The sequence below is a fragment of the Coffea eugenioides genome, chromosome 2, assembly GCF_003713205.1.
Source record: "Coffea eugenioides isolate CCC68of chromosome 2, Ceug_1.0, whole genome shotgun sequence".
NCBI lineage: Eukaryota > Viridiplantae > Streptophyta > Magnoliopsida > Gentianales > Rubiaceae > Coffea > Coffea eugenioides.
This window is the reverse complement of record NC_040036.1, coordinates 77,378,562-77,399,651: the sequence shown is the minus strand read 5'-3', so window position 1 is coordinate 77,399,651 and position 21,090 is coordinate 77,378,562. Positions and strand designations below refer to the sequence as shown.

The 21,090-nt window shown below is 35.7% G+C and overlaps 2 protein-coding genes across 2 annotated transcripts; one reads left to right on the top strand and one right to left on the bottom strand.

Moving 5' to 3' along the window:
* Nucleotides 1-9,789: 9,789 nt before the first annotated feature.
* LOC113762873 (flap endonuclease GEN-like 1) lies at nucleotides 9,790-14,247 on the bottom strand. Its single transcript, XM_027306496.1, has 8 exons — nucleotides 13,886-14,247; nucleotides 13,204-13,380; nucleotides 12,938-13,108; nucleotides 11,786-11,967; nucleotides 11,407-11,653; nucleotides 11,096-11,225; nucleotides 10,444-10,910; nucleotides 9,790-10,357 (listed from the first exon to the last, which is right to left on the bottom strand). The coding sequence occupies exons 1-8, from the start codon at nucleotides 14,078-14,080 to the stop codon at nucleotides 10,127-10,129; spliced, it is 1,800 nt and encodes a 599-aa protein (XP_027162297.1). The 5' UTR covers nucleotides 14,081-14,247; the 3' UTR covers nucleotides 9,790-10,126.
* Nucleotides 14,248-19,025: 4,778 nt separating this feature from the next.
* LOC113763597 lies at nucleotides 19,026-20,851 on the top strand. Its single transcript, XM_027307448.1, has 3 exons — nucleotides 19,026-19,592; nucleotides 19,699-19,819; nucleotides 20,222-20,851. The coding sequence occupies exons 1-3, from the start codon at nucleotides 19,059-19,061 to the stop codon at nucleotides 20,749-20,751; spliced, it is 1,185 nt and encodes a 394-aa protein (XP_027163249.1). The 5' UTR covers nucleotides 19,026-19,058; the 3' UTR covers nucleotides 20,752-20,851.
* The last annotated feature ends 239 nt before the right edge of the window (nucleotides 20,852-21,090 follow it).

Sequence of the window (21,090 nt, the reverse complement as noted above, 5' to 3'; positions counted from 1 at the left end):
TGAATAGACACCTGCCCAGATATGCTTGCTTTTGGCATATTGCTGCAAGTGCTCTTAAGAAAAAGAATTGGAGATGGCAAAAATTGTCTGCGAGAAACTAGAGAGGATAAACAAATCAATTGTACTTCCAATTAAAACATGCATGATGTGCAGGTAGATCAAAGATAAATGATATTTGTGCTCTAAAATAATTCTGTGGCTTGCCACCTTCTTTTATTCTGTCAAAAGTGTGAATTTTGTTTTTATGCACCCGAGTGTTTTAAAAAATACAACAATTTTATATAATTGTATATCGAATGCTGTATCGAGTATAATAACCAAAAACAAACCTGCCCCTTTTCATTTTTTAAACAAATATGTGAGACTCTGAATTTAGTCCTACTCTCCGAATCAACGCAGTTTCATTTTAGTCAAATCTGAATAAATCCACTCTACTACATATTGGCCAGCCAAATCATTGCAAAACCGGCTGGTCTCTGTTTTCTCAACTCAAGACCAGATTTATTGAAAGGGGAAAGGCATTTTGGTGTTTTCTCTAAATTTGCTTCAATGGCATATAACTTTGGGACGCTTTTGGTCACCAGGGATGCAAATGTTCCGTTGCCTCGTCTAAAACAAATTACCATACGTTCTATGATTGAAGTAATGTCCAATGGGTCAATACGTCCCGTATTTTCAAGCAAAGAATCAGATTTTTACTTGGATAATTAACAAGGCTAAACTGATCCACAGTGATATATAAGATATCAATATTTGAGAAAATTCTATGATTTCTTTAAAGTATCATTCTCTCAATTTGTATCTTTATAGATAGAGTTCTACATTTTAAATTATTGAAAACAATACATGATGAGCGATAAAGAGCCAGAAATGTGGTTTTGAACTTTGTATAAGAAGAATTAATCAAACTGGTTGGAAAGTGTCTGCTGATCAAAAGCTGTGCATCTTCTCCCCTCCAGACTTCCCTCCAGTCCAGACTAAGACCTACGTCCCTTTCAGCTTAAACAATGCTTGATCGATAGAGAGCTAGAAATGTGGTCTTCAAATTTGAACTCGAAGAACTAATCAAACTGACGGAAAAATGTATCTTGATCAAAATCCCCATCCCAATACAGATGGGGACATGAGCTGCCTGGCTCATTCATCAGGGTACTGAAATTCCCATCAGGCCAGGAACTGTTCAGTATTTCTTCTAGAGCCAATGGAATTGAAGATTCTTGCTGCGGAATTTGCTGAATGGTAGTTAAAGGTTCCTGAGCTGAAGCATCATTTTGAGATGTCCCTAATAAAGGCACATTATTATTACTTTCCTGTTGGAGAGCAGACAATATTGAAGAAGAGTGAACAGCGGTTTCATTCCCTGAAGATGGCATGGAATCAATGTGCGGTGGATCATCAAGAATGCTGTTCAAAGTTGTTGTAGGATATTGGACAGAGTAGTCATTTCCAGGTGGACCTGAGGGCGGAAATGAAGGTTGTTGCTCGTTTGAGGCCAGCAATTGTGATGAGCTTGGAACAGATGGGTTCCAGTAGGCAGGAGTGTCCAAATGCGGCAGAAAAGTATGTTGCTGTAGGGGTATGCTGCAGTCGTTTGCTGCTATTGAAGGCCGTTGGATTGCTTCCACGTCTCCAGGAGTAGTGCATAAATCCTGGGGGAGAGGATGATGTTGATGGGACTTGCAAGGATCAACAGGTAATGAAGGGCTATGGATTGTACTTCTCTCCATGGAACTCACCAGCTGGGAGATGCAGCTAAAAGAATTTGAAGTATAGTTATTATCTCCCGAACCCTGATTCTGATATTGACCATTTTGTGGCAGGGCTGCATCTGGTGGAACTTGGAAGTCATTTGTGGTGAGTGAAGGCTGAAGTTGATAGTCCAAATTTTCATTCTCAGTTCCAGAAATCCTGGCAGGAGGGGCAATTTCTCTTCTAGCTACGTTACTTACTGAAAGTGAAACACTTGTTCCTCCAAATTCCAGGGACTTCCCGTCATCTGTCAGCTTAAGTCCCATAAAACTTTTATCTAACTGGGAGCTTTGTGCGGGAGCAGCATCGGTACTTGTTGAGCTGCTGCCTTGAACGCTGAACAGCATGTTCTTTGTCTGATCACTTGTTGAGCTGCTGCCTTGAACGCTGAACAGCATGTTCTTTGTCTGATCACCATACAGTCCGAATCCATTATTGAATATGCTCCTAGGACCATTTTTCAACTGCCTTTCCAGGAAGCGCCTCCACCAATCATTGCTTAGTGAATTTGCCGCATAATCTAGATAACTGTTCTTCTGTGACATTAATGCTTGAATGGATGATGACAAGATTGAATTACTTGACTGTTGGAGAGTTCCCTGATTATTGTTGCCTGCCAGCATATTTGATGGTCTCAAGATTGACATAGTACTGCTTGATAGCCTGGAATCACTAGAATAAAGGTGCAGGTTTCTTGAGGCTGAAATGGACTTGATGCCAAGAGGACTTTGATGAAAAGGTGCTTTTCCATTCCCATAGAGCATAGACCTGAGATTTGGATTTCTTTGCAAAGAGCTGAAATACAATGATGAACGCCATGAAGTTATGCTTGATTCTCCAACATGATTTGTGAGGTTCATCCCAAAGTTTGAAACACCAGCTTTTTTCAGTATAATACGATATTTCTGAAGATGTGTAAATTATTAAAAAAAAAAAGAAGTTAAATTGAGTACATAACCTAAAAAGAAGTGATATGCCATTTTTGTTAAAAAAATAAATTCAGTTTTTGGACATTTTAGTTTTGCACTATGACTCTTAAGTTACGACTCTTGTGGGTGATCCCATTCATTGTCCCCAACGCCGGGAGCAATGATTCTAAGATCTTATGGTGCTGTATTCATAAAATCACGTGTCTTTCTTTCTAGGGAAATCGAGCATTAACTTTTACAGATATGATTGTAATGAGTAATTCTCATCCTCATGCTTGCATCTAAATTTATTACTATCACAAAGATTAGGCAATAAAGCGAGTAAGACCGTAAATAAAACGTCGCGATTATCTTCTTTCAATCAATCAAGACAAATTAATTCTTTTCATGTTGTTTTTTAAGTGTACTTTTTTTATGGTATATCGTAAAGCGTATTTATACGCGTTAATTAACGACGTGCTTAAAATCGGTTGCATGTAATACAAGAATAATTGACCTAGTTTTCAAGGTTTCTTTCAAAGGGCAAGCATCAAAAGAAATCAAGAATAATCCATGAAATGTGACCGAAAATAGACCTGCAAGTGACTGGCAACATGTTCCCTTTTCAACCACGGCACGTTCATAACTTCAACTATTCTCTTTGGGACAGGTTCTACACGCAAAGACAAGTTAATTAATACATAATTAAGCTGAAAATAGCGAAGATCAAATTAAAGGAAAATGGGATTTTGACTTCTTACTTTCAGGGAGTATCATTTCCATGGCTTCCAAAAATTTCATATGCAACTCATCAGTCCAAATCATCCTAGGTCTCTTTTCCACATTTTCAGAATCTCCGCTTGCCCCACTTTTTTCACCCTTCATCTTTTTCCTCTTTCGCTTTCGATATTTGCGTGGTTGATCGCCATTTGAAGGTGTATTTTCCCTACCTGTGGCCTCCAGATTTACGTTTTCAGAGGTTGAAGCCATTTGACCACTTCCCTCTCCTTTGCTCTCAGCAGCATATCTTTTATCTTCTATAGCAGTGACAGATGCAAACTCCCATAGATGGTCAACGTCACTGACATTCAAAGAGCTTAGAAAATATGCTGCAAAGCTGCTTTCTTGGTCTTTCAACTCAAATGTTTGTTCATCTGGTGACATCACTGCAATAGACAACGAATACAATTTTTTTATTGGTTCAAAAAAATTAACTCCTTATTTCTTGATGTTTTAACAATTAACTTCACTAGGGTTTTCTTAGACTCGACTGTTATTTTGAACAAGCTTTTAGAACACAAGAACGTTAGTAAATCAACGTGCCCTTTTATCAACTGGAGTATTAGGGTTTGAAATTCACCATTTGCTTCTCTTAACCTGCTAGATGTATCAAAAATTATATATAAAAAAAAAATTTAGAAAGAAACCCAAGAAAGAAGGGAAAAAAAAAAAGAGAATGGCAAACAACACCATATGGAAACATGATAAAACGAAGCAACGTAGAATTGGGGTAGCAACACTTACAAAAGGTAGGCAAATTAAGTTTCTTCTCGATATGGTGTAGAATATCGCCTGGAACTTGTCCTTGTATCCTATGGAGATTTGTGAGGATGAGATTTATTGTGTCCTTTCTGTTGCAAACGGCACCCAAAGTTTCCAAAGGCCTTCCAACATGCAAAACTGAGAAGAAAGAGAAGTAAGAAATGTTCTTGATGCTAAGATGAGCATTTGCCATTGAATCAAATGGATGAAAAAATGTCTGGAAACTTTGATAACTCAAAGGAGCATAAGATATATAACTTGCAAATCTAGATGAATCTCTACACGAGAAGAAGATGAAAAATAAATTTCTTAACACTTAAAAAGTTGTTGATAGATAACTTGTAGATGCGTATCAGAAGATAAAAGAATCAACACCTTTAAACAAATAAAGATAACAAAAATCTACACAATCAATGTAAGAAATTCTATGGTGAAAAATCTGTTTATTGAATACCTTCATAAGTGCAACTTTGTAACATTTCTGCAACTATATTACGGCATGTAAGGTCATCATGGACAACCAGTAAACAGATTCCTTTGGTTCCCATAGAATAACTGGATTTCCTATCTGAGGTGACTTCTATAATCTTCTTGTTTAATTTTCTCAAGTTAATGGAGCAATCTGTGAGATATCTTATTTTGGAGAGATAAGGTGGCAACAAATAGGGGAGAGTAAACAAGCTAAGTTTTTCGTCCACTTAAGGTCATTTATATAAATCACACACACACAAACACCCCCCCCCCCTCCTCTTTTCCCCCCAAACACTCGTAAAAACCTCCAAAGCCCCAGCGAGAAAAAGAAAAATAAAATTTGAAAACTTTGGTTTTCAAGAATTTGGAAACTTCATTATTAGCAGGTGGGCTCAGGTTTTGAACAACATAAAAATTTTGGTAATTGGATAAAGCTTCAGAAAATAAAAAAGTTAGGAAAAAAAAAAAAGAGCAGCGTGCGCATAAATATTTAAAGAATCAGGAACAAAATTATGGTAGGAAATGTGAATAAGAGTTTGTAGTTGACGGTAGATGGAGTTAATAATACAGTGAGTACCTTATTAGGATTTTCTGAATTGGTTTTTTCCTTGGAAATATACAAATTTTACAACCATTAGTAAACAACTATATTTTTATTGTTTATTGGGAAAGCCATGATTCAATTAATGCATGTATTTTTCTCTTTTATATCTAGGAAAAGAATTTATACAATAAACGATAAGAACAAGCATTGCTTTTATGGCAAAGCGTCCAGAACTCTAACACAAAAAAGGAAAGCAAGACTTTTAGCCAGTGGGATCTAATCGGTTTTACCATAAATAAATGCAAAAACAATGATATAATTTGGTTGGTAGGGCTAATCACTTGTAAACTAAATTAATTTCAAAATGATAGTTTTAAATGTTAAATTAGTCGGATGGAATTCATGTTGTCTTCTTCTTTTCATTTTTGAAATTAAAATATGGGAAGAGGGGTGAGGATTGAACTATGACATTGAACCTGTTAATGTTAGCGAATAATTAATCTTGGTAATAATTCAATTTCAAAAGGATACTTGTAAATGTTAAGCTAGAAGGATGGGATTCATGTTCCCTTCTTCTTTTCATTTTTGAAATTAAAATACGGGAAGAGGGTGAGGACCAAACTATGACATTGAACATGTTAATGTTAGCAAATAATTAATCTTGATAACCCTTGTCTATTCATGCCGGTGATATTTTTCAATAATAAAAATGAAAAATGCAAATAATAATAAGAGAAATTCAATAACATTAAGAAGAATTAGCTAGTTTTAGTTAGTGTCATCAAGCTATTTGCAATGAATTTAGCCAGGTTTCTGTTTTAGGTTAATTATAGATTAAAAGAGTAAAAAAAAAAAAATTTAGCTCTTAGTGATTTCAATGAAATTTAAGGTGGATCACTTGCATTGCAAAAGTTTTGGCACTATTAAGAAAAAAAAATCTAAAGCATTAACACATTAAGACAAATCATGTAATGTTTCTTGTCATGCCACCTACTTTCTTAATTAAATCAATACACCCCTTGGTTTTCACTTTTTACCTCTTAAGTACATTTTGTCCATGAAAGTCTTTATAATTTCATATTTGATTATGTTAATGGTGTTATTGAGCATTAAATAACCTAAAACATCCTATGCCTAGTCTCTTTTAAATCTCTCATTTTCCACCTCTACATACATACATACAACATACATTGGACCTATTTTCATGTCATATGCACAATCAAAAGAAACAACAAGCACGTAGCAATCAGTCACCAAGGAGTGTAGACAGGAGCATTTGCAGTAAAACTGTCTTTTGAGTAACTTTACAATCCAAACAAACCAAGGGATGCTGATAGAGTAATTAGGAGCATTTGAAGATGGTCATTTTACTGGTGTTTCATCAATGGTAAAACTGTCTTTTGACATTGAAAAACTAGCAGCAAATTGGAAAAGGAAGCTCACATTGGTTGAATTTGAAGAAAAGGGGTTAATGTGAAACTGAAACATAGTTGAAGGGAGTTTTTGGAAATTTCCCTGCTACTAACTTTTTCAATCTGAGCAGGTACACTAAAATTACCATAAAAAGTCCTACCGAATTACTGCTTGATGTGGGGTGGCCTCCCACCAATTGCCACATTAAATGACTTTTTAAAAAATCCAGATGGGTATGTAGTGCATCTGTTTGGTCCGATGGTAGTTCCGTCCCCACCTGTTCCCTTAGACCCAATTAGGTTTTCCTCTTAGATTAAAATAATGTAGAATACTATAAATAAAGTGACGATTAATTAAAAAAAATTACTGCTTGATGTGAATCTACTACTACAGAGCCAATAATGGGGCCGAATATTTGGGCTCGGTTTAGGCCCATTCTTTACCACGGCTTGAGCATGGGCGGGATTGAGTATGGTCTTGGGTCCCAAATCTGCCCCATATTTTCAGCCATAAATATTACACGATAAAAAAATATATTACACGGTATTTCTAGTCATTCAGTCCCGTCGGTTTCCAATAGATTCAATTGGATTCTTTTCCTTAGAATAGGCTAGAGTAGAAGTAGGAGTAGGATAAACAAGTGACGATTTACAAATATATATATATATATATATATATTACATTATAAAATATATAATGAGAAAATACTACCAAGGCAAGGTTGTAGTAGGATCGCAGGAGTATTGTATCAGATAACCTTTTAGTGTTTTAGCTTTGTTGGCCGCCAAACGGATTTAAAATCCCTCTTTGGATGGATTGAAGCAAACTTACGGTTTTACCCTTCTATAGAGAACATATTGTACAATGATTAACTAATTAGGGCAAATTATCCATTGGCCCTTGAACTTTTAGTCTAAGTAAAATTTAGTCCCTTAACTATTTTTGGTCAATTTTTAGCCCTCAAACTTGTAAAAATGGGCACCCGTGGCCCTTATGGCCAGTTTATCCGGTTTTGCAACCGGAAAGCCAATTCACGCGAATGGCAATATGCTTTAAAGAAGGGCATTTTTGTCCGCATTTTCAGAGCAAAAAGGGAACAACTCCTCGAAGTGTAGTCTACCCTAAGGAGTTCATTTAGGGTAAAAGGGTTAGAAGGACAACTGGACTGGAGAACCACTTTCAATAGCATAGCACAGCGCCCAGGCAGTGGTAGTAGAACTGAAGTAGCCACGCCACTAGATTCCTTCCCGCAAACTTCTGCTCTCTTCTCCACCTCCCCCACCTATCCTCCTCCTCCATCCACTTTGCTCTTTTCTACTATTCTCTCACTCACTTGTTGGAAACATCTCACATGGCTGACCTCCAACCTCCCAATATCATCCACCCTATAACTATTTCTTCAACTGACCCAGCACCGCCCATCTCCGCCCCTCCCGCCCCTTCCTCTTCTGCTGTTTCTCCTTCTCCTCTACCACCTCCCCTGCCCCCTCCCATCTCCCTGATATCCCTGCCACTATTGCCCCCCTCCAACTGTTTTAGCCCCCCAAGAGACAACGCCGCCCCAGTGTTCGATTAGGTGAAATCGGCCACCAATCTTTCGAAAATCATTCCCACCACCCTCGCCGCCCCTGTCAACGGCGCTTCCATAGAGACCCTTTTCTCGCTGCCAAAACCTCCAAGACCCGACCTTTAACCAACCTCTTCAACGGCGCCGCCTACCCTGCCCCCTACCCCCAACCGCACCTACCACCACGATAACACCAACAGTTACACCTTCGATTTCGACACTCAAAGGACCAAGACCAAGAAGCCCCCCACTAAGCGGGTCAGTTCTAATTGGGCTTCTGCTCCCAAATTCGAAGCTGCCGCACCCAACGGAGGTTTAACGCTTCCCTAAAATGAAGACCGCGCTTTCAGAGATGAGAATCAAGAAAACGATGACTTTCCTGACTTCCAGCCTGAGGAGTTCATTTAATTTGTCTACCCTTGATGTCTACTATTCATACATGTCGAATTAGTTCAGACAGTAAGAAATGGGAAGAAGGAGGAGTTGTTCCTTTTTACTTAGAATATGCGGACAAAAATGCCCTTCTTCAATGCATATTGTAATTCGTGTGAATTGGCTTTTTGGTTGCAAAACTGGATAAACTGGCCAAAAGGCTTATGGATACCCATTTTTACAAGTTTGAGGACTAAAAGTTGACCAAAAATAGTTAAGGGACTAAATTTTACTTAAACTAAAAGTTCAAGGGTCAAATGGATAATTTGTCCAATTAATAATTATTATTATTATTATCATCTTACTATATATAAAGCTTTCTTGTACAGTGTTAAACTAATTATTATTATTATTATTATCTTACTATACATAAAGTGGGAAAGCGGGGAGGAAAGAGGTTGGTGTAAACAAATTGTGTTATTTAATCTATTGTCTAATCTACCCTTATTTTAAAGGAGAATTACATCATTTTAACTATCCATCTCCTTATCAGGCTGTCATTACTTTATATGTGTTGAATTAATTATCACTAACCTAATAAAAAATTCATAATTTCTTAAAAATACTGAAATTGTTGAATATTTATAAACTAACGATTTGTCTAACGGGTGCCCATAGGTTAATATATATTTCAAGTGTTACATTTTAAAAAATATAAGATTAATTAGAAAAAATAAATAAATATAAGAAATGGTAGGCAAGGTTAAATAAAGAAAATATAGAAATACAAGAGAGGATAATAATTGTTAGTATGTATATATATATAATAGGTTAGGTAAGCATTAGATGCGTTAATGAATGTCCTAAAAGCACTGATTAGAAAAACCCATAAATTCATGCTTTTCAACAAAAATAAACCAATTTCTTTTAAATATCTTTTTTTTTTTAGTTGCACACACATGATGCCCATGGAATGTTCATCAACTTGCTTGCGCCCCAAAAAATATGGAAAAAAATTATAAAGAAAAGTTCACTTACAAAATGTGAATAAAAATCACGATATGTCTAATAATATATACAAATAAGAAAATCCCTATAATCATGGAAGTGAAACATCAATTAATTTGCGTTTGTTGCACAAGTCATGTATCACTTAGTATAAGATTTTTCTAAAAAGAAAAAAAGAAAAGGAGGCAAGAAGCTTGAAACATGCGCAGGTAGCATTCATTTCTGCTTACACGACATCATAGCCTCTTTCTGGTGCAAGCTCTAAACAATCAAAGAATCTTCAATCAGCAATGGCGGACCATGGAGCAAGCTAATCTTGATTTCGAAATCTTAGAAAACAATCTTAGCAACTTCAACCCAAATAATTTAGATTGAAAATCATGGTCACTCCACATAACTAACATCATTTTGCTAAGACCCAAATTTAGCCATTTGCACTTGAGATTGTTGATCAAAAGCCTATATAATAAGCAAAGATAATTTACATGTCATACTAAGATTAACTTGCTTTGAAGATGCAACGGGACTGGCTCGGCACATTAAGATTATTGCTTATCCAAACAACAGGCGACGCCTGGCTGACTTGGAGAAATTAGGACTCTTTCCTTTTCTCTCTCTATCAGAAGATCCTGACTTGTTCTCTGAACCTTCATCTGCATTCTCCCGAGGCTTTTTTCCACAAACAACTTTAGATGAACGGTAGAACTCTGTGATGCTGAGCTGGACACCTGGTGTTGATTCTGATTTTGGTTTCTTTCTCTTTGACTTCATTTCTCTTAATTCCTGGATTTGTTTATTGAGGTTACATTTGTGAAGGAAGAAAACAAAATCAAGCAAACAGAGAGAGGGAAAAGATGCTTTCTTCTTACCTGTTCTTTAAGAAATTGATCCACTTTTTCAGGGAAGGCATTTCGGACGAGCTCCGTATCTTCATCAGTCAATAAGTACCAGCAACCATCATCAATGTGAATCTGAGGAACATCTACCTCGTCTAATAGATCTATGGAGTCATTGGCTTCCCCGAGCTCCTGCTGTGCATTGGGTTCTTCAGGGGTTGTGTAAACAGCATCAGCCACTGTTCTTGCAGCTTTCCTCCATTTAACTACGTAGAGTTGATGTCCATATCTAACTTTCATGCGGTGAATAGAATGAAAAGCATATTGGCCGCATAACAACTCAGTATTTGGATCTGACGCCATCTCTCTCAAGAAAATAGTTGACAGAAATGGAAGCATTCTCTGTCGTATATAAGATGGCTCCCAATGCTGAGAATAAGCTAGATAATCAATCAGCATTTCTGTTTTGGGATTTGCCCATACTATTTGATGATTATCATCTGTTGAAGCATCAAGAATACTAATTTTTAGTGGCTACAAACATTATAAACTTTATAGAAGGAAACGCAGCAGGGCTTTAGAATGGACAAACAAAAATTATAAACTAGTATAGAAATCTTCTCTTTTTACATTCAAATGTAAACAACCCTGTCCTGGTTGGGTGACTTCAAGGAATCAGCCATACCTATTCCATTCTTATCTCTCAAGTACATTTCCACAATCTCCAAATTTGGGAAATTAGGCTCCAAAGCAATCTTCTTGCAAATCTTTAGTTGCCAATTTTCTTTCTTTTGCTGCTCTTTGGCTTTTTGCTCCTGCCAGTCAACACAATACCATGATCAGAATAAACATATTGTGATAGGTGCAATCTGAAGTTATCCAAAATAGCATAGACATTTTAAGTAAACTAAAATGCCATACATTAAAGCAGGAGTCAATTAACTCACTCCAGTAGATACTCAAGAAGATAGAAACAAAGGGAAGAGAAAGTTGTACCAAATTGCAGGCAGAGCAGTGGCATTTGAACCCCTGCGGTTTTTTTAAGCAACCTTCACCAGTGACAGAACTGCAATATTGACAAGCAGACTTGAGATGAGCTTTTCTGCTTCCTGGATGACCACATAGTGAACAATGAAGAAGTTTTGGCTTATGATAGGCCTCCTCTAAACTATGTACAGAATCACCTTCTGAGTTGAGATTCCCAGGGATGACAATCTTGTCGCCTCTGCCAATTTCACGCAGCCTGCAAATTGTTCGCAGCATTGACAACAATAATATAGTTGGATGCACCATAGGAACATTTCCTGCCCCAAAGGAATACTATGACTCCTGCATGCAGAACATGTACAAAATTTACCAAGTATAAATAACGAACCTATTCAGAATCTCATCTTCACTAAAAGTTTTGACAAAGCGCAGTGCTGTATCAACACCAATCCCTCGTACACCATTCATATTGTGGTCATTCCCAACCAAAAGAGAAATTGCAATCAAGTGTTTTCTCTGGAGTCCAAGACCGGCCTCGATGTCCACCATATGGTAGCACTCAAATGGCTCCTGCACGACATGACTACAGTTACTGGGTTGCAAATAAAGAGAGTTTCCCCTCAGCAATACACAAGAATTGAAGTCATAAATACTAAAATGAATTGGACAAGACAAAGGATATGGTACTCAAGCAAGTCTTCTACACCTCCCCAACTTAGTCAAATAAAAGAGAGAGGGAAAAAATTGGGTTGATTTAGAAAATCAGTTTTTGGACTTATGATCCAGGTATAAACTAACTAAGACCAGCCATCATAATAGCTAGAGCTCATCTTTAGTAACATTAGCTTTCAATTCACCGAGAAAATTGTCTTTTCTTTAACGGTAAACTAGTTCAAATCCTGAGCATGCCCATAATTCCCAATTTACTGATATTTGCATTTTCAGACATAGACTTTCCTAGTTTCCTTCTTCACTATGATGCTTATATGTTTAAGGTGATAAGGGGGTAGCTCCAGCATGTACTGATTCATGTGAAACCGTGTCACAGATTAAAACACAAGCTATGGTTATCAAACAAGGCATGCATTATTTCTCAAGATATTGAAGCAGTAACTGATAGGAACAACAGGTGGAAGTAAGGAGCATAGATTGGATCCATAAACCACTACCTGGATATCTCTTTAATATCAAGCGATGTGCAATCACACCCAACAACAAAGTCATCCAAAAATTCAGACAATCTGAGAATAGTGTTCTCACATATATTTCTATTTTGGATCAAGTCATATGCATAAGCTTTTGAAATGAACTACCACCAATATCAACATATCAATCTTGTGATGTTTTTGTGCAAAATCATACAGGGATCCAGCAGAATAAAGGGTAAAAAGAATCTCAATCATCCATACTAAAAAAACCATAGACAAACTACTTAATTTCTGTCCAGTAAATTTGCTGACCAAAATGAAAGGAAGAAAAGTCAGGCTTCTTAATGTGCACCATTCAATGATAAACTGAAAGACCAGAGCACTAAAATTACCTTGGAGTTAGGGTGGAGGCGTTTAATGACGCATTTCGCCCCAAAGAGAAATGCATCACTGTCAGCAGTAATGCATGCATCAACATGTCCTCCTCTATTTAATTGGGCACACAATGCTTCAGCCTCCCCTGTTGCTTTCAGAACCGGCATTCCAAGAAGTTCAAGTAATTCCTATCAAAACATATAAGTGGGAAACATCTGCATCATGCTACATAAGGCTATTTGCCATTTTGTAAGACAATGCTCGGGCATGTATAATAACTTACAACACATTCTTGGACGCATTTCTTAAATGCCTGGTTCCTTTGAACAGAAATGCCCCCTTCAGCTACTGGCAAACTCGACAAATCAATGCCGGACGCTCGAAAAAATCGCTGGATTCTTGCCTGAGACTTCAAAGGCGATGGGGTCCCATCCAGTACGAATACTGGAAATGCCCCAAACTGCACAATCACCGGAGAACTACATTACTTTCCAGTCAGTCAGCACAATTATCGTGCAGTAAGACATGTCGAAATAATCTTCAAACTTTTATAAATTTTGATGATGCGCCATTCATTCCTCCCCTTTCTTTGAATAACCTTTTCTATCTTTTAAATGAATCTCTTTTTCTACACAAACAGATAATCCCAGAAAATTTTACAGAAAATTAAAAGATACGAACTTTATTATAAGCTTAAAAAAAAACCCAAAAGCATGTAACAGCAACAGTGCACCCGAAAACAGAATGCTCTTCAAACGCAACAAAGCGAAGCCACCCTTCCCGACAAACCCACACCCAAAAAAAAAAGAAGGAATAACTTCCCCCTGAATTTTGAGGAGAAGAAACAAAAATGTTTTTCTTCAATCTTTTAGCAGGGGAAGGAAAATGGCGATTGTGGAATTTGATTAGTGACTGTGCAGTATTAAACCTTTCAGTAACTAGTGAAAGAAAAAAAACAGAGAGACCTTAGAGAAAAGATTAATGGTACGGAAAAAGGTGAGTCTGAGGTGAGGATCACGAGTGTGGGCTTTGATGGCGGTCTCATGTTGGACGATCCAATAAGAGAGGTCTACAGCAACCCTTTTATTTCTCAAGAAGTCGAAGCCTTCATGTCTGGCATAGGGTTTTAGCAATTCCCAGAAGTGACCTCCAATCCCCATACGATACAAGTATTTGTTCAAGAATGGTAAACTCTACTTCAGGAGAGAAAAGGGATTTCTGGGAAATCCAAATTGGGGCAGGACGACTCAGGAAATGGCGATTTTACATGCTTTCTTTCTGCCGTTTTGGTAGTTGATGCCTCACGAAAGGGGTGGAGGGAGAAGACAGAAAGAGCAAGACTGCAAGAATGAATTTTCATTTTTTTTCCCTTTTATCTTTTATAGCCGTTGCAGAGCCCGTGGGCCGGTTTCTGCTGCAATTTTAAACACTAGCATTTTGACCCGTGTTATGCGTAGATTTATATTTAATTTAATATAATAATATATATTTATATGTTATAGTAAATGAAAAAATATATTAAAAAATTAAAAATTTTAAATAATGTATGCTTAACATATTAAAAAAAAAACTTTAGCACAAAACAGATTTTCTTAATTTTAACATCTTAAATAAATTGAAACTAAAATTTAGTTGCCTATTGTCTGTCAATATATGATAAAATTTTGAATAAAATAATTTAATTTATAATGATTTACATGGTAGAGCTATTGTAAGCCTTTTTTTTTTCAATAGCCGACAAAAGATATCATGTTATATCCATGTATCAAACATTATAATATAAAAACATATATCATAATTAATTCATTTTTTTTCGATTTTAGAAAAAAAAATTTCTTCCATCTTGTACCCCTAAAATTGTTGAGTGTTTATAGAACAATTATTTTTCATATACTTTAATATAGATTACAAAAATAAATCTTTGTAAGATATGTCGTTAGAGTTTTCAAAATTATTAAAAACTATTACTTTTTCGTCTATTTTTACGTGCCAATTGGCTATCCGCTGCTTCCTATGACTTTTACACATCCAACCATGGTGCCTTCTTTCTTTTCATTTTTTGCCATCTCTATCGTATTTCCATAATTCTCTTCTTTCTCCTCTCATCTCTTCACACAACTTTGTTGTTTACTTTCCTTTTTTCGATTTTTCTCCACATTTTTTAACTCCTCACCATTCTCTTCCCTTACCTCTAGCTTTTTATTCTCGTCACTTAATTTTTATCCCTTTCCCCTCATCATTCTCCCAAACCTTTGGATAGCCCTCCAACCTTTATCCCTTACGGCCAACCTCCTTCATTTTCCTTTCCTATATTTTTCATTTTTTCTTCTACCCGCCCAATTAGAATAAAGTAATATTATAGTTTTTCATTCGAGATAATATTATGTTATAAAAAATCTATAGTTTTCTTTTATATACTTATAAGAATTACATACATACACATGTATATAACATGCTTTGTGTGTTGGGATTTTCCTTTTTGTATTAACTGTGATAGGCATTTCTCACATCTATTGGTTTGAGAGTCCTAATTTTTCCATTTTTATTCAAAATATAACTTAACATATTGTCAATGTTACACTATTATAAAGTGAATTTGGTGAGTAAATTATAAAAATGAAAATTCAATACAAAGTATAAAAACACCAACTTTAGTTATTTTTCATATAAATTTTGAATTGAATAATTTCAAATTTTCGAAGGAGAAGTTGAATCCATATTCAACTCCAAAATTGAAGAGTTAAAATTTGAAGTAAAAGAAAAAATTCCATAACTTGCAATTTGGTTTTACACTTAAAATATACTTATAATTGTATTTTCAAAATAAAATTGGAAAGATAAAATTTGAAGCAAATGAAAATCATAACCTTTAATTTTGGTTTAACATTTTTACAATATAGTATTGGTATCTGAAAATGCAAACAAAAAACTGATAATATCTTATAATATCCTCAACTACTACAAAAAAAAAATATTTATATAAAAATGACATAGCAGTTATAGATTTACATATTAAAAAATGATAAAAATACATAAAATAATCAATAATACCTATGGATATTCTTAGCATTTGGATTTTATATTCTTATTCAAATTTAATTAGGGTCAAATTTGGATTAGATGTAAACAATTAAGTAGATATAGTTTAGGGTCAAATGGTCTATATTTTTTTCCTTAAACTGTATTGTTATTTTTTTTTTAATTTTTGGTAGAATTGGTATTTTTTATTATTACATTTCATCAAAAATAAAGATTTCAAACAAAAATTTACATATTTAGAGGCTAGCAGTACTTTGTTTTTTAGTTAGTGATTTCATAATTTAGGTTTCATGAATGGTACTATCATTCTTGATTTTTTAAATCCATGATCAGTGAATATTATTTCCTTTTTATTTTCAATATAATTTGCCCTCTTAGTTAGAATTACTAAGTTGAAGGGTTAAATATTATTATTACTTTTTTACTTTTTAGTAGGTTTGGTGATGTTTCCTTTATATTTAGCCTCATATTAATAGACTTCAAACTAAATTCCTATAAGTGAAGCCACTTCTTACTTTTTGAATTCAAAAAGTATGAAGGGATATATAATGATTTTAAAAAATAAAAAATCTATTAAAAAAAAGAATAAAGAGTTGGAAGTATTCTGATTTAACTACACTAAAAAACTTTTTTCAAATTTATATAGATATATATTCCTATATAATTGGAGTTACTTCCTACTTTTTGAATTCAAAAGACATGAAAGGATAAGTCAAAATTCTATATATATATATATATATATAAAAAGAATGAAGAGTTGAAAGCATTTTAATTTAACCATGTTAAAACACCCTTCTCAAATTTATACAATATAGATATGGGCTGGCCACTATGGCCGACTAAACGATGGATGAAGATCATAATGGGCCACCGTTGACTGCGGAGAAAATCATAGAATACAATAATGTTTATAGGCCTGGAACTGGAGGAGTTGCTTACCAAAAATAAATAAATAATGGAGTGAATGCTCATGTCTATATAAATGAGTAAATTCTATATTTCTATACAACTAACCCCTAAGTCGAAAGCTGTTAAAATCTTCTCTCGCCGGTTAGATTCAGAGTTCGAATTCTATAACTGATAGTTGAGTGTGGAAGGATTAATCATCAAATATCAAATATTCAGAGTTCGAACTATCTGCTCTTTCTTGCAATTGATTCTTCATTCTAGCAATTAATCAGATCACCGCCCCCCACCCTCCTTATCCCAAAAAAAAGTTTGTGAAAGGCAATTCCTTGCTATTACTGAGTAGATAGAAGAGCTTTTGTAATTCCACAAGGAACCAACTTGAGCAAGCAAATGGGTTCTTCAGACTGCTACAAAAGCAAATTTACAAGCCCTCTCAACCTCATCTGTAAATTTTCATTATAGAGTAAGCAAAGAGAAAAATGACTTAAAGAAGTTTATACAGCAGCATGCAAGGCAAAATCACTTGTAAGAATACCCAGATCATGCTACTAGTTTTTAAGAAACTTTATTCAAGTAACATCATGACTCAGAGAAAACGCCAAGGGATTTGCGGATGATCATCAACTCAATAATTAGACAATTAGTTTAGGAGTCAGTCAACTAGACACCTCGATGCTAAAGTACAAACTGATTACCTAATGTTTGCTTGCTTAGCAGTTAAATTACAAATTAAATCAAGCATTTGTCACCTATCTACATGACAGGCAGACAAACATTTTGTTCTTGGCCTGGCGACAAAACAACTGATTAATTCAATGCGTTTGATCATACTGTAAGATTCCCTTGAAGGATTTTGTTGTTTGCTGCATGAACTCATGAATAGTAAACTGCAATTTTTTTTTTTTTTTATAAAAAAAAAGGAGAAAGAATACAGATCATCATTCTACAGTAAAACACATCAAATACCTAGCAGCTTCCAGAGTCCAAGTCCAGACAAGTATACATGTGCTAAAATAGTTCGTGTAGTACACAGACACCATCAACTCCCTGAGCAAGTAGGTTTGAATGGGAATGCATACATTCAGTAATTTAATTATTACTATACTATAGGAAAAAAAAGGGTCTACGTCGAAGATCTACTTTCCAAAGGTGAAGATTCGAAGAGCGTTGGATTAGGTGATAAAATTGAATGAGATCGTTAAGTAAGAGGATTCAAGACCTCTTGCTTACTTAGAAAAGAAGGAAACAAGGGAAAGGTGAGGATTCAATTTACGCTCCAAACGTAAAGACATTCATTGAAAAGCATTATGCATTAGGTGTACGATATAAGAAGCTTGTTTTTGGTAAAATAAAAAAAAATACTATTTAGGTAATTTCGGCTCTATAGTTATAATTATGAGCCACAATATACTTTTAGTCTTTGAAGCCATATATAGATCGCTTAGAGAGGAAATTATAAATCACTCGTTAATACAGTCAATTAGATCGACAGTGGTATTCGGACACAAGGTGACTAGCCAACACAGTGTTCCCCTTGTAATAAGAAACTTTGTGAGCCAGTATGTGTAATGGCAAATGCATGGAAAGGGTTGAATTGAATTTTAGTCATGTCTTCACCAAATATCTGATGAAGCATTACTAACCCTTGTACACACGTTGTAATAAATTCTGTCCCTAACAACAAAATCTTGTAATATTACTAAGATCAATATTCCCCATGCGGCCATGTCCACTAACCACAGTAACACAGATCTAACTCGCACCAAATTTGGCCATAGTTGGGACGGCTGAATCTGCTTCTTTCTCCGACATCTTTGAGGACAAAAAATCTCGCAATACAGCGGAAGATACTTAAAACAAGGCCTGAGATTTCTCCGGTTTTCATGTCTAAAAAATTTGCAGAGTTAATATAAAAGAATCCTAAGCTACAGCACAAGAAGTATCCATGCTTCTACGTCCGTGTTTGTCTTTTTCCTCACGTTACATTGTTCCCTTCACCTAATTAAGCACACCCGAAGTTGCCACTCTCCTTCTCATTCCCTGCTCCTATATATAAATAGCACCCCAGCTCCATCCTCCCGACCAGTAAAAGCAAAACTCTACATCCTGGTAATTAATCCTGAGTTTTTTTTTTTTGAAATAAGCTATAGTTTCCATTCGGCGAATTTAATCAAGGGAAAAAGCTAGCCAATGGCTTCATCTTCATCACCCAGACTTGCTTCATATTCTTGTGAGAGGCGACCGCTGTTGCTCAAAGATTTTCTCACAGATGATTCAGCACCGTCGTGTTCTTCAAATGGCCGCTTCATGAATTCGTTTCACAAGAATTCATCCAATACTCAGCTACTCAGAAGTCGTTCGAAAGCCACTTCTATTTCAATCTCTGCCATCCACAAGGCTTCAGAAATGGTGATAAATGCCATTAAGTTTTTACCGTTTGCTTCCATGGTGAAATCTCATTCCATTTTACCAAGAAGCATTTCGCGCAAGCTATCCAGAAGCAGGGATCATAAAGACAGTAAACTTACTCCTGTTGTTCCTGGGGCTGAAGAGGTCTCAGTGGCTACACCCAAAATCAAGGACATTTTACGATGGAAATCATTCAGGGACGTGGTGGAAGAACTTTCAACCAGCTGGTATGAGAGGGATTTTACTGCTGAAGATTTACCTTCATGGGGTGGTGAAAACACTGAGTTCATGGACCACAACAGGAAAAAAATGGAGGTGAGTGTCATATACAGATTAACGTACTTTTAATGCAAGCATATCCCATATCCATATTTTGAGTGGTATTAACTTACAAGTACTCATCAATCAACTTCATCTGCAGGGGCAATTTTCAATTGATGAGAACGAGCTACACAGCCCAGTTTCAGTTCTTGATAACCCACCATTTTGCGAAGATGGAGGATTCGTTTCTTTCTTCAATCGAAGCATTGATACCATGGAAAGTATGTCTCGAATCTCTCAGCTTTTGCACTTGTTGAAATTTCAAACCTCAGTTTTTTTCTTTTTTCTGTCAAACTCGATATTTCTAAGGGCAATTTTTTCCCAGTCGTAAAGAAGAAATCCTAGAATCTTGAGCAATTCTGGCGTGCCATAGGAAGATAACAAACGGTCAACAATTTTCTTCTTTAACTTGTAGCTCAGAAAGTATTGTATGGTGTAAAATCTTGTACAATTTGCCTAGTGGTTGGCCCCAAAAAAAAAAATTACACTAGGTGGATATACATATACACAAATGATTTGACCACTAATTGATTGGAGATCCTTCAATTCCCCACTTTTATGAGTCAATATTATTACTGCAGCATCAAGGAGGAAATGTAATAATAATTCATAAAAATTTGCAGGGAGGAAATGTATACTTATGCAAAGGATCGAAGAGTTTGAAAGTCTTGCTAAACTGGAGACCTTTGACTTGGAGGAAGGACTTGCCACCGAAGAAGATTCCATAGCCGAAGAATTGGATGAAGAATCAAATGCAGTGGAAGCAAAGGCCAGGGAATTACTGAGCCAAGTCAAAGCAACTGCCTCCTCGGCCAAGAGATTTGAAGCTGATGAAAACCATCTATTACTGGATTTCTTTAGGCATGAATTGGCTATTACTACAAGTAAAAGGCAAGAAGATGCTGAACCAGCTGGTTATGAACTTCTGAGACTAGCAAAATCTTGGATAAGCAGGGAACAATGCGATGGTACATTTGATTGGGAGAAGGCAGAGGCCTCTCTTAGGGATGTGGAAAATGGACTCAGATGGGACAAGTTTGATGAGGAGCAGCAAGAGTTGGGCCGTGAGCTGGAGATTCATGTCTTGAATTATCTGTTGGATGAGCTTCTTTCTGATCTTGTAATTCAGTTGAGCTCAGGCAAACAATTTTAAAATGAAAAACCTTTAATAGGACATACAACCAAAATTATATGACAGGGGATTGTAAGATGCTGAATCAAATAAGTTCAAAATTTTATTTCCCCTTTTGACAAATTCCTCCTTTCTGAAAAGATAAGACATAAAAATAATTTTCTGAGAAAACATGAGACATTCAAATGGGGAGAAGATCATAAGATCTCTAAACTTGTTAATGACTGGACTGCAATAATTTCATATCACTAGTTTTGTTACATTGGCAAGAGCTTGTTAAGAGGAGAGGTTATGCTAACATAATAACTTCTACACTGAAAGTCAATCAGCCATCCTATAGTTTTGAAATATTCACTTAGC